The sequence below is a fragment of the Lycorma delicatula genome, chromosome 5 (assembly GCF_047948215.1).
Source record: "Lycorma delicatula isolate Av1 chromosome 5, ASM4794821v1, whole genome shotgun sequence".
Lineage (NCBI taxonomy): Eukaryota > Metazoa > Arthropoda > Insecta > Hemiptera > Fulgoridae > Lycorma > Lycorma delicatula.
In genome coordinates, this window is record NC_134459.1 from 99,464 (window position 1) to 114,278 (window position 14,815).

The 14,815-nt window shown below is 28.6% G+C and overlaps 2 protein-coding genes across 3 annotated transcripts in view; both read left to right on the top strand.

The window, feature by feature from the left end:
* The window catches only part of LOC142324609 (uncharacterized), a 36,166-nt gene extending 23,865 nt beyond the window's left edge, over positions 1-12,301 (top strand). Inside the window, exons 6-8 of one of the 2 annotated variants that reach the window (XM_075365456.1) lie at positions 6,560-6,664; positions 8,653-8,845; positions 11,523-12,301. In XM_075365456.1, the coding sequence (XP_075221571.1) occupies positions 6,560-6,664; positions 8,653-8,845; positions 11,523-11,558 (334 nt within the window). In that variant the 3' untranslated portion in view covers positions 11,559-12,301. The remainder of the gene's footprint in view (positions 1-6,559; positions 6,665-8,652; positions 8,846-11,522) is intronic. The other variant, XM_075365455.1, reaches the window with a different exon arrangement.
* The window catches only part of LOC142324611 (uncharacterized), a 70,560-nt gene continuing 67,415 nt past the window's right edge, over positions 11,671-14,815 (top strand). The window contains exon 1 of the mRNA XM_075365462.1: positions 11,671-11,798. Within this exon, the coding sequence (XP_075221577.1) occupies positions 11,794-11,798 (5 nt within the window). The 5' untranslated portion in view covers positions 11,671-11,793. The remainder of the gene's footprint in view (positions 11,799-14,815) is intronic.

A 14,815-nucleotide genomic window follows, 5' to 3' on the forward strand; every position in this document is an offset into this window, starting at 1 on the left:
CAATTTCAATAAAAGCATTATTTATATTGTCCAAAAGAAAAGAAGGGATAAAAGAAAAATTATTTATACAAAATATTTGTACAAAATAAAGAAAATGCCAAAAGCAGCACCCTTACACATGCCAAGAGAGCTTTTATAAAGAAATAATGATCTGGTATCATGTATAGATTTAGAAATTTTTTAATTTCTAAATCATACATATTCATAGTAAATATTAATGAATATAGTAAAAATTATTTATTAGTTTAGAAATTTTCACAACAGCAGTAATGCATGGACAGAAGGGAAGCCAGGAAAACAAAGAAATGTGAAGCCATTGAAATGTAAATGTTGATTAGATGGATTGATAGAATAAGGATTGAAGAGGTTTTAAGACATATTGTGAAGAGAATTATTTCTGGAATAATCTTGTAAAAATGGATGAGGTTGGTTGGCTGTGTTTTGAGAATTTCTGGGCCAGAAAATAAGGTTCTAGAAGGATGCATAAAAGATAAAATGATAAAGGAAGATTGAGATTAAAGTTTTTAAAATAAGTTATTGAGTTTTTAGGATGTAATGGGTGTATAAAAAATAGGAGATATGCTTAAAATGGAGAGGAATGAAGAAGTACGTGAAACCAGTCAGGTGATTGATGACAAACACAAAAACTTAGTAAGATTGCTTATTGTATAGTTTTTAATTTTATAAGCTTTAAGCAGTATCTTGTCTAAGTATTCTTCAAATTGATAAATTGCTGAGGGTATAAAATAAATTAATCCTTTAATAAATTTCCTACACGTATGATATTTTTCTTTTAAAATATCATTGACAATTCTTATGTTTACTAAGTTAAGTAAATAGAGTAAAAATTATAAAATAACAAAGCAATAAATAAACAGTATGAAAGAATCATTCATATTGTCTCCCTTTTTCATTAGCTCCAGAATTGTTTAAAATCTAATGTAATTTTTAAGCATAGCTTTGATTGTTGGTATGTAATTTTTTTGTTTCTCCTAATCATTACTTCCTGTGATTTACAGTTGTAGCTTCGATTATATGTGAAGCCTGTTGTAGTTTTTATCATATATGAAAACATTTATTCATATTTATTTACCCATAAAAACAAATATGTGAAAGATCACTTACACTAATTTTACTTTGAAGTTACACTATATTATTTCAGAGAAGGTTAAACATGAACTCTAGGTTAAGTAGACATAGAAACAATGAGCAAAAAAAAGGGGCAGATAACTTATTTTTCTATACATTCAAAGTCTGCAGTTTATTTTACAATTATCTTTTATACTTAATTGTTAGATTTTATGTAATTAGGTAAAATTGTATTATTAGTCTATGAGCCAGTTAAATAATTAGTACTATCTAGGATGGTAAAGGGTTATAATGGTTTTCTGGTACAGTTATATATTCAGATGTTTGTGCAGATACTTAAATTTTATTATCTGAGTGTAAGTAGTTATATGAAAAAAAATGTAATTTTTTTTTTTATTGCTATAAGTTTTTTGAAGATAAAATATAACAATTATAGCCAAAGTTACAATCTATCAATTGATTAGTTTTTGTTTTATACTATTATCTGTAATTCAAGAATGTCCATGATAGCAGTATGAAGTCCTATAGTACATTTATTTTTAGTTAGCAAAAATGTTTATCTCATCAAAAAATTTGTTTCCTCCATATTTAATTTGAAGCGATCAACTTTATAAACAAGTACTTAGAAAACGACCTATATATTTTTATAAATATGTTTATTTTAAATATTTTGTTCTTTACAACAAATTTTTTTTTAAACGTACTTACTGTGTAACAGATTTAAGTTTTCTAGATGCAAAATCAGGGCATTCCATTTATTACAGACCCCTGCATGATTGAAACATTTGAGATTGCAGGCAGAAGATTTAATGGAGGTTTATTAAGTCCCTTATATATATATATAAAACTTGATTTATATATGTTTGATTTATATATTTATGTTGATTTAATATATATACACATGCATTCTAGCTGGCCTGTCTAGCCAGAACCTGGACCCTTGGGGCTCAGGTCAGCCCAGGTGAATACAGATAGGAGCAGGTGAAAGTGCCAAAAGAAAGCAAAAATGGTTCTGTATCTGCTGGAAATATTATTGCTTTGGATTTTTAGGATTCTTGTGGTGCGATGCTTACATTACAAGAATGGTACTACCTGGAAAAAGGCAGGACCATCACCAGGAAGTATTATAATTGATTAGTGGACCAATTGAAGGGTGCTATTCAGGCTAAATGTTCATATCTGGCCAAAAAGAAAGTGCTTTTTCACCATGATAATGCGTCTGAATACATGTCTTGGTAGTTTGTTGCTGCAAAGCTCCATGACCTTTTCTTAGAAGAGCTTCATCATGTTAAGGCTCCCGTCGATTACTTCATATTCCCAAACATGAAGAATTGGCTCATGGGATGAAGGTTCTTTTTAGATGATGAGATCAAAGCTGAAACTGTTTATTTTGCAGAGTTGGACAAATTGCATTATTCTGAGGTTATTAATAAGTTAGAAAATCATTGATTTAAATGTATTGAATTGCAAGATTCAATACAAGAATAATCCATACTCTAGATTGAAAGAATTTTTGGATGTATGTTTTTCTCTATATTGAAGAATAAAAAGTGATAAATTTATGAAAAATCTTATGTTTCTGTGAGAACTTTCCAAATGTCAATCATAAGTAAGATTAACTTCAGAATCAAATTGAAAGTGCTTCTGCACACGAAGTGTTTCATTTGTGTAACTTATAACTGCCCTGCCTTTTGCATATGTTTTACAGGGCAATTTAGTGTTTAGAATTGCTATTAGATAACTATTCACAGTTAATTAGGTGCCACTTTAAGAATATTAAATTATAAAAAAGTAGTTTAACACTGGATGTCTGTCATTAGAATTATACATTACAATCTGATTGTGAGAAATATGTGTGTGGATTCCTAACTCTTGATGGAAAATCTTTTATTTGTCCGGCTGTGAAAGCTATTTTTATGAAAAGTAACTGAAAAGATATCAAATTCAAAGATGTTGATTATTTTATGCTAAACAAAATTGTTTGAATAACGCCTTTATTTAATGTACATCAAGTTAATGTGATAAGGACCACTTAAAAGAATGCCTGACTAAATTGTATACATGTCAAAAATATTTTCTAAAATTTAGTTTTTTAAATGAAGTGTCCACCATCTTTATATCAATCTAATGGAACTTTAAAGTTTCTTATTTTATGGTTAATTAATGGCTAAATGTCCTACATTAAGAAGTTATGCTAAGAAGTTATTAAAGTGATTCCGTTGACTTAATATATACCCAATTTATCTAATTTTAAAATTCAAATAATTAATAATTAATGCAGTCTGGCTACTGTGTGTTCTAGCCAAGAAGTAAATTTTTTAGGGCTAGTAATCACATTTTTTGATAAAAAAATAATTTTTTCTGTTGAAAGGATGACTAGCAATCAGTTTCTCTTTTTGTCATCACACACACACATACACACACACACACATATACATACATACACATACATACACACACACACACACACACACAGTGGGATGTTATATTTTGCTAGAAATGTCTTGACAGACAATGCAGTGTGAGTCTGTGCATTGTCCCGATGAAGAACCCATAACTTGTTCTTTCACAGTCCAGGTCTTTCTTATTTTTTCACGGATTTGAGCAAGGACTTTGAATAAAGGCAAGAATAGTTAATCGATGGTCAGAGCAGATCAGATTATGGGTTTTTTCAATATTTTTATCTGTTTTTGTTGTGGAAGGGCAACCTTGGTGAACATTATCTTCAATGTCTTCTCGGCTATCTTGAAAATGCTTAAATCACTCAAAACCTCATGTACATGATAAACATTCACTGCCATTTACCTTTTTTTAATAAAAGATAAGTTTCAGTAGTGGTTTTTCCAAATTTCATATGAAATTTCACGACACTTCTTTGCTTTAATAAAACACTTATTATTTTTTCGCAGCAAAACAAAAAAATAGATGTTATCCAAATGAAGGCCATGACCAGACTAATATGTCTGCAGAAACTGGAGTGGCAGTAATCGAAAGAGAAGGCTTCACTCTATACAGCTGTTGCTCATATGAATTTGGTGCATGCGCAGTTCTTCTGTAGTAGAATTAGTCTTGTTATTTAATAGCCACACCTCATATTTTAGTTTGGACTAAGTCCTAGTTTTTTTTTTTCAATAAGTGACTGCACTTCTGGTGTAAGAAATATTTGTTTTTATTTTCTAACTTCTATCCTTTACTTAACTAATTCCTTACTCGTGATGGTAAATCTGGGTTCATCATTGTCAGAGAGTCGTTGTTGCTTATTTTGGAAGTAGTCAACTCTGAGGCAGCAACAACATCATAGATATCAGTTGATATGTCCTCTGTGTTGAGAATATCGTCAATATTTGGGTACTCTTTGCTGTTTCCAAACTGTTCAATAAGTTCTTATTATTCACTCTGTTTTACAGAATTTTCATTTGGTTCACTAAGATTTTCATTGACGAAATTGAAGTTTGTGGAGGTTTAACACTGGTTTTTACAAAAAAATTTCTCACTGTCACAGTATTATCCTACTTTATCACCAGATGAATCCATAAAACTGCATCCAACACACTAATGCTTTTAGAAAGCTCATCAGCATTGATAGCTTCATACATTGTTGACAACAAGTACATAACACCTTTTTTTGTACGAAATTTTAAAGTTCTGAATGATCCCCTGATCTAGTGGTTGACATACTGCAGTAGTATGTGGGGGAAGAAATATTATTCTGCATTTTCTAAGCTAACATTAGGGTCCGATTTTGCATTGTCCAAGAATAGTATGACTTTCCTATTTTGCCTTCCCATTCTATGAACAAAACTTAACAACCAGTCCATCATTATGGCCCTAGTCATCCAATATTTTTTATTTGAATACCATTCAATTTCTTACGAGTTTATGTTTATGCCCGTAAAACATCGAGGCTTTACAGATTTATCGATTATTAATGCTTTTTCAAATTCACAGTCAACATAACAGTCGGTCTTTCTTTTTATTTTTTCTTCCGGTACATTTATCCTCTTTCAAACACATTGTTTTACTGGGCAAAGCCGGAAAAAAAGGACCAGTCTCATCACAATTAAAAATGTTTCTTTCATTATAACTCACGCTTATTTCATTTAACTTTTCCTTCCAATCAGACCCCAAATTCTCATCTACAGCCCCAGCTTCACCACAAACATTTTTAAATGAAATTTTATGTCTAATTCAGAATTTATCTATCGAACTCCCTGATGCTTTAAATTTATCGAAACTGAGTTCTTTTTACAATTTTTAGGCCTTTCTCATACATCAAAGTTCCAGAGACTGGAATGTTATTAGCATAAGCCCCGCAAAATCACTCGTAAGTCAAATGTCAACCACTAGCCTGGAATTTTAGGAAATGTATGTTTGCTAAACTGATTTTCATTTTCAGTCCACAGCTTAGGATATCATCTCCACTTTTTAATATATCACTTACCTGAATTTTCTTGATATCAAAACATTTTGCCATGTCACACACACGTGAGTTTTTCTTTTTGTAGACATTTATAACTGCTACTTTTTCTTTTTATGTTAAGTGTTTATGTTTTTGAAACATTTTAAGTTGCTGTAACGATGGTTGTAATGATTTTTATAAAATGCACAAAATTGAACGTACAGTAAACTTATATATGGAAAATGTACTACAATAAAAATATAGTACCTACCATAAAAATATTAGTGGGTTCAGTGTACAGCAACTGATGATAAATTGATTGAAATCATTACATCAGCGTCAAGGCAGGAAGTGATGCAATTCACAACAGATAAACAAATTAGTTACGTTGAATATAAAATAAAACAAAAAAAAATTCAATTTTTATTCTTGTTGTTTGTTTTCAATAACTGATTAAATAGTTTTTATTGGTAAATTCATTGTCCACATCCATTGTATTGAAGCTCCGTTATTGAGAAGTATTTTAGCCATTAATACCTCCATAAAACTGCTATGTAGGTGTTGTGTTAAGAGGAGTCTGTCATTGGGAAGTATCCATTAAATTTCACTGTATAAATATATATTTTATATATGTATATATAAGCCATGATACTATCTTACTCTCATACATTTTGTAAAACGTTATCAAAAAAATACACAACAGTTAACTTTTTCCATATGAAATTACTTCCTTGTTATTTTATGTAATAAAAACTATAAAAGGAAAACATATAGGGCATTTGCCAATCTAGAAAAATGTTGAATTTAGGCATTTGGTATATGGACCTTGTATTACAATGTGAAAAAGTAATACCTTTTAGAATTCTGCTACTTTTTTAAACTGTTTTTGAAATATTTATTAATAATTACACCATGATTCATGAATCATGATGATTGTGAATAAATTAAATTTTAAGAAAAATGAGTCATTAGTGAACAGTGTTTTTATCCTTGTTCTATTTTTCCTAATATGTTTGTTAAAAATGTAATTTTCTATTTAGAGTATTTTCAGAAATTTGTTTTGTCATTTAGGTGCTGTGTTTCCTTACTAAAAGTAGAAAATCATTTGAAAGATGAAATTTGTAATAAGGAAAGAATTCATAATTTATGGGCCAAAATTTCCGATACAGTATTAAGGTATTAATTATTCAGTAAAATTCTTTTTTCATGTTATTAGTTACTGAGTTTTTATTCTACATTTTATTGTAATTTAATAATTTATTATCATTGTTGATTTTTAAAAAAAATGTATTACTGTTTTTGGTATTTCAAACTTTCTTCAGTGTAGTGGGTGAGCCATTAAAACAGGCAGTTTTCAAAATTAATTTTTTTTATTTATTCATTTGAACATTAATTTTTACTACATATTAGTAATTCATTTAATAGCATTTTCAAATACACCTTAAAAATTCTACATGATGAACACTACATCCTAAGGTGGCCACTATTTGTATCCACATTGATAAAATGGATAGAAATTTAAGTAGAATAAAAGCGGATAATTTCCATGTAAGTAGAAATGTGATTTATCATTCAGTATATAGTAATATATTTATTACCATTTGTAAGATTCAAAAGATGGTAGCAAAAGATCACAATTAAATCAATGTCATTTAATGCCTGCACTACTTAAATTAAAAAAAAAAAATTATATATATAGAGCAGTGTAAACCCTACTATATATATATATATACATATATATATATATACATATATATATATATATATATATGTATGGAGCATGTATATACAGGAGCGTAAAACTTGCTATATATATATATATATATATAGAGAGAGAGAGAGGAGCATAAACAAGTAGTCAGTTACATTCATAATAGTAGTCATTTGAGTCAAGTAATGTGATTTGTGGAAAATGGACAAAAAAGAATTTCCTGTAGTGATAACACATTACTTTTTGAAATACGAAGCCAGAAATGCTGAGATGCTTTTTGTTATGGTTATATATTTATTACCACATCAGATGTAGGTTTATGTTCCTATATATATTAACCTGATTTTATATATATGTATGTATATATAATTTCTCTCACATCTAAAGAGAGAAAATATATAGTTACTCATCTCTTACTAGTTTCTATAAAGACCGAAGTGAATATAATGATGAGATTAAAAGAAACATAAAAAGGTCACCTGATATTTATTTGATATCAAAAGATATTGGCTTTTCTAGTCAAATTTAAGGAGTTCAATTTCTAAAGAGATGTTATAATAGGTATATTCCTCTTATGTTGCATGCAATATTCTCTGCAGTTGTAACCTCATTAAGCCATTTGGAATTTCATTGTAGTTTGTACTCATATGACCACTCTGAAAATAACCAAACCACCTACCTGTGTACTATTTAACTGATACAACTGATTCACCATAATATTTATCCAGCTTGGATTTAGCTTCCTGTCTGACTTTGCATTTCAAAAAGTAATGTTTGATCACTACAGGAAATTCCTATTTGTCCATTTTCATAAATCACATTATTTGACTCAAATGATGACCATTGTGAATGCTTCTGACTACTTGTTTATTCTCCTTACTGAGATGTGGGAAAGAAGACCTTAACAATTTACTATGAGCACCATCTCTTGACTTTGTATGAAGTTATCAAACATCCCTCGTAGATGTCTGTTATATAATCATATCTTGGAGTGCTTTTCATATTTTTGACAATTCATTGGTTGAAAACAAAAATGCAATAATAATGGTATTATACTTTTGAGGTGATGATAGTTAATCTATCATCAATCTTTAAAATCTACTCTTGAGTGAGAAAGGAACTTGATAACATCTTATAAATGCTGCATGAGGTTCCTTTTCTGGTGTGATTGGGCTTTGTATAGCCAATACAAAGCCTAAACCAGCTTTTCCTTTTTGGGTTTTCTATTAATGGTGGCATAAGTAATCCAAACCAGCTTTGAGCTTGATAAAAGTAAACACAGGAATTTCTTTTTGACTTGTAATGATAAATAATTTAATAATTTATTTTTTAACTAATTGAAGTACATTAGGTTTTTTATAGAGTTGTTTACTTTAAAAGTTACCTTTTTTCATTTTGTATGTAGTTTGTTAAATGTTTTGTCTTGTTGGATAATGTTTTCTTGTTTCTTTAGGATGTTAGAATTAAACCAGTGTGAAACCAGTAGTTTTAAACTGGCTGAAGAAATTTTGAAATTTGATGATGATTTTTTATCACGTCTATTGAAATTATACAGCAGTAGAGTGTTACACGTAACACAACATACTTTGAAGACACTGGTATGTTTGTGTCAGACTACAATTTTACAAGATGAGCTTGGATCTGAGGTGACTTGCCTTGTTGTTCTTGAGTATTTTTAATTTTACTAAGAACTCTGTATTAATTTATTTGTAAGTTTTGTTTGCTTGTGTTTATTTTGAAAATAATATTTGTTGGACTTGCATTTTACTCTTGTGCTACAAAATATACTGAGATAAATAATTGTTTGATAAAGATGTTTGCAGCTATCTATTTTTTAATTGTTTATGTTAGAGTTTTGTGCCATTCTATTGTGATAATTTTTAATTAAAAAAATAAAATTAGAACACAACATTTTTATCATACATCAAGAGTTAAAAATGTGTAAGATATTGATTATAATCCAGTCAATAGGAATTGTTTTACTAAAAAATTAGTAGAGTTTAGGGAAGTACATGGGGTTGTAGATTAGGGTAAGTATAATTTGTTTATATGTGACTGGACAAAACTTTTGCTAACTGGACAAAGTGGCAGCCATTCAAAAGTGGCGAAAATCTGTTTTTCAATTTTGTAGGCCAAGGTAAACTTCCTAGGTGAAAAAGTTCTGAATAAAGGTTGTAGGCATTTGTAATGCCTATAATTTAAACCATAAACATTGATTTTCGTTAATTAGTTACTGTAAAAAAACTGAAAAATGCAGATAGAGTGATTTTTTTTTCACACTGTGCCGATTTGAAGTTACGAATTCAGCTTTATTCACACGCTATTGCAGTGAACTGCTTCCCCCTCCATGACTACCATGTGAGTATGCTTTATTTTTCGCTCATTTTTTTGAAGAAGTATAAACAAGTTTTACACCAATTTGTGGTCTAAAACTTTTCACCATTTGAAAGTACAAGTCGTGAAGAATAGATTGTACTTGAAATGAACATGAAAAGTTCTTAAAAGCCAAATTAATTACAGTTGCCTGAAGAGTCTTTTTATACACAAATTACAATAAAAAAGCTATTTTTACAATAAATATTGGCTTTGCAAAAAACAACAATTTTTAACAGTTTTTGAGACTTTTCAAAAGTTCAGAATTTGTTTTCTCTGAAAAATTATCACATTTCAACTTTAGCTAATGATTGAAGAGTTACTGCAAATTTTTCTTTTGCAATTCAAGAAAAAAATAATGAAAATTTTTTTCAGCTCCTGTCATATCTCATAAATTTCATATTAAATGACTGCCTCCCCTTCCCTATGGCATAATCATATGATACAATAAATTTCTATACACCAATGTAATTAAACAGCCTGATATTAAAACTTTTTGCACATTATAACAAATTTTAAGGAAAATTAAGTTTTATTAATGTTAAGATTTAAACAATGTTTGCTGTAAACACAGCATTCAAATTAACTTAATTTTTATTCAAGCTTAACTTTATATTAACTTAATTTTTATTCTCAATTGTTCTTAAACTTAAAAAGATGTGGTGTATTAGGAAATGAAAACAGTGCATTAGCATGTAAAAATTGAATAAGACACTGAGCTGTTTCAACATAAAAAGTCTTCTATGTAATTCATTCAATTTACTTTTCTCTGTAACCTAACCACTGGCACTCAAAAACAAGACTCCAAATCACTGTTTCTTTGCCAATGCCTTTAAAGCACAATACCAGTTTGTCATCATCAGTCAATACACAATTCTATAATTACATCAAACAAATAACAAAAAAGGAATAAAAAATTAAAAATTTAGAAAATAAACACTCGCAACAACCACAAAATTTGTAACAACACCACAGTATTACAAATTAAAAATTTGTAACAACACTACATTACAAATTAAAAATTTTGTGTTTGTTAAAGTATTTATGTTTTCTACATTTTTAAGGTTTTATTTCTTTTTTGTTATTTGATATAAGTATAGAATTGTGAACCGACTGATGATGTGGGATCCCATGAATGTCAACTGCTGTTATTAGTTTTTTTTAGGTTTTTCTGGTACTGTGTTTTGGTGGCTAAGTTGTTATATTTGAATTTAATTGGCACTGTTTTCAATATGTTGATAAATAATTTGAATTTTCAAAAAATTATGTTTGTAGCTGTCTCACAAAAAAAAAACGGAGATACTTTCAGGATATGCTCTACTGGGGAAAATAATGAAAGAGTTAATGAAAATGTAGGTCTGGAAATGCTTTGTTTTCGAGTTACAGATAGTGAAAAATAGCTGATATACCAAAGAATGGTTAAAAAGAATGTTTATTCAATAAAAAGCCAATTTTTTAATTTTTTTATTTACTTTTTTGGCTGTTTACAGAAATTTTGACAATTAAATTTTCTATAGGTTTTGTTACTAAATCTTCCATATTTATTAGTAATTTAACAAAGCTATTGTACTATAAACTAAAACAAACCTGTTTTTCAACATTGACTTTTGTATTATATGTTGGATATCTTAAAAATTACTGGAATAACAGTGCTGAGACCTGTTTTATCCTATTTTTCAGCCTCAAATTATATGAGAAACCACTAACTTTATGCCTTAATTTGGGTCCCAAAAATTACAGTAGGGATTCTTTTTATTAGAAGAGTTGAAATCCAAGTAAAATCTTTTGCTAGCTGTAACTCGAAAACAAAGTGTTTCCAGACTTATGTTTATATGGACTTTTTTTATTATTTTCATGAGTAGAACATGTCCTGAAAGTTTCTCCATTTCTTTGTGTGACACTCTATTTATATTTATATATATATGCAGCTTTATACTGCATGTCTTACAGGTCATTGGAGGCAGAAAGAAATTGAGTTCTACATAGTTAAAAAAAAATCTGTATTATGGCGGGTTTTTAATTTTTGTCCGCCACCTTGGATCTGCCATATTGAATCAAACTTAATTTTTTTTTTAAATAGGAGTTTGGATATATGACACATGATTTCAATTTAAAATTTTACAAGAAAAACAACGGTGAAACCCATTTTTCTGTTAATGACTTTGTTATCAAGTTATAAGCACTCAAAATTGAATGATGGAAAAATCATGTTAACTATAAAATGAGGTAAAATGTGTTGCATGAACAATTCTATTGCATTTTACATTCATAATGCATCATACAATAACAAACTTTAAACAGTGCTATAATATTGATAATAATAAACAATAACTAATAATTAACAACATAACAAATTAAATAGCTATATCAGCTGATATTATTTACTTTAAATATTAGAATATTTATTTTAAAATTTTAAATGAATGTTTTAGATTGTAAATAACTAATGAAATAAATTTAGAAAGCATACCATTCTATAATATATGTTCAAAATACTTCCCCTCTGTAACTTGTCAGTGTGCTAACCTAAAGTAATATCCACAAACTTGTATCATGTCTGATTGTACACATGATGTCTGATGGTTATGATTGTACCAGTGGACAAACTAATGCTTTGTAGCAGCAGTAACTTTCATGTTTTCTAATGTTCTGTACAGTTTGTTACTATAACATTTCAATTATTGTACTTACTTTTCCAGCGTTTAGAAATAAATAATTATTGCAGTTAACGTGTTTTTTTTTATTTTTATAACATTTTTAACCCATCTGTCACATCAAACTCAAAATTACATAAACTAAATATAGGCAATTTGCAAAATTTTTATACGGGTCAGGTTGTACAGCAAATTTTTTAAGTGTTGTACAATTTATTATTTTTTGGGACTGACTATTGTCTCATGGTTTGTGGTTCCTTGGGATCCACAAACTTTTGGTCAGACTGACTTTCTTCTTCAGATTCCCATTTCTTGAATTTTTCAAACAATTTTCTTTTTCAAATAATGTATTCTTTATAAACTATAAATAAATGTTTATAAATAAATTCTCAGTAGTTTAGAGGCAACATTAAATATTTCAAATAATGTGAAAATTACATTCATGCTGGCATTGAGGCTTAAGGTGGACACTTTTACAATATTTGTATGACATTGAAAGTGCATTTCACATATATACTTTTAAAAAAATAAACTATGTGGTAAGTAATTAATTGTATTTAGTATTTAGGTTGGATGACTTACATTACTAAAATTGTACTTCGATTGAAGTTTTCATATTTTTGCATTAGCTTTTAGGGTTTTAAAATGAATGAGCATTAGGTTTTAAAATGAATGTTGAAAAACCCAATGCTGTGTCTGGCCATGGCGTCAAACAGGCAAATGATAATGGATCTAACCTGCCATTCCAGACATACAGCTGGTATGTGGGGAGGCTCGTCGATGAAATAGACACCCCTCTGGTTCGAGCTATACCTGAAAGTTGGATTGAACTAGGGGGGCCGAGGGCCGAGAAGTAAAAAAAAAAGGGTTGACCATTTCTGAGATGTGTGGTTAATTAAAACCCAATCACACAGGAACACCGATATCCACGATCTAGTATTCAAATCTGTGTAAAATTAACTGCCTTTACTAGGATTTGAACATTGGAACTCTCGACTTTGAAATAAGCTGATCTGCAAAGACACGCTCACCACTAGTCCAAGCCAGTGGGTTCAACCTCAATCTTAGAGGTACATAAATAATACTAATACTGTATAATTACTTTACTTTCCAACTTCTTTATTTCTGATATTTTGGGGAGCTTTACAACCTTAATCCTTAGCTGGTAAACTAGATTTTGCAAACTCATAAAATTACCCCTTTGTAAACTAAATTGTCCTTTGTTTACCCATTTTTTTAACTGCAACTCTAGTATTCATTAATAACAAAAATGCTAATAGCATGTAGTGAACTGAATCCAGCATTAGCTGCAGGCATTTTATTATACTTCAATCATACCATTCAATTTCCAGGATACAATTCACTAACAAATTGTTTTAATCTTGTTTACTTTTTAATTTAATTTCTCTTCTCATTTTATAACGTATACCTAACTTCAGCAGCAATATTTACTTGTTAGTACTCAAGCTTAGTAAATGTCATTAACTCAACCGCAATAACGAAAGTAAAATGTAACAGAAATTTTAGGAAAATGTCTTTAATACTTAAAAAAATTTCATTGTGAACAGGTTTTATTCCTTAAAAACACCATAAATATGAATTAATTATAATTTTAATTCTATGAATAATTCTTATAAGTTACAATAAAATCAATAAAAAGTATAAGTTATTTTTAATATATTAACAATAAAAATAATAAAATATGTAATACAAAGGTCTCAATTTTTTAAAATAAAATACAATACATTATATATATTAAAAAAAAAAAACAATATCAATGTAAATAAGGTTTCATTGGCATAAGAAATTTTATATTAGATTGGAAATAATCCTTTCTGTGACACATCAAATCATACAATATAATTAATCAATTTTCTGAAGGACTAACACATAATATTGTCAACACCTAATTATCTCTTATCAAATATCTCTAAGGAATTTATAAAAAATTTTCTCTCCTTAGAATAGTTTAGTTTTTTCTTCTTTCTTGATTCATCGCTTAAAATATAATTATATAATATATTGTTATAATAGATAATATTATAAATAATTAATTATTGCTTAAAATATAATTAAATATAACGTGTATACATTATATTTTTGAAATAAACATGATAAGATTATAGAAGAGGCCATACAATTTTATAAATTCAATAGTTTTATTGATTACCAGCATAAGTCTGTTTTCATTTAGCTTTATTGCCCGAGATGATATATTTATAGGCTTACCAGTCGTCCCGCTTTGATGATGAGGTCCCAGCATCCCAGCCAATTTGTCATTTTGTCCCAGTTACTTGATAAAATTTTAATTATACAATATATATTTTAAATATAATTTTATGTATATAATATCATTTTAAATGTACAAGAAATAAATATAGTGTAACCTCAGGCAAAATTGCAATTTGACAACTAAAATATCCCCTCTGTTACACTTCTGTTGCCAATCTAAATATTTTGTATCTAAATCAAAGTACTTTTAATGATGTCTATACCTAATTCAGTTAGCTTGTAGAATTCAAGACTGCGCACATAAGTGGTTAGAAGGCTGATTCACAAGCATCTCCTGAAAATCCTGGTATATATAAA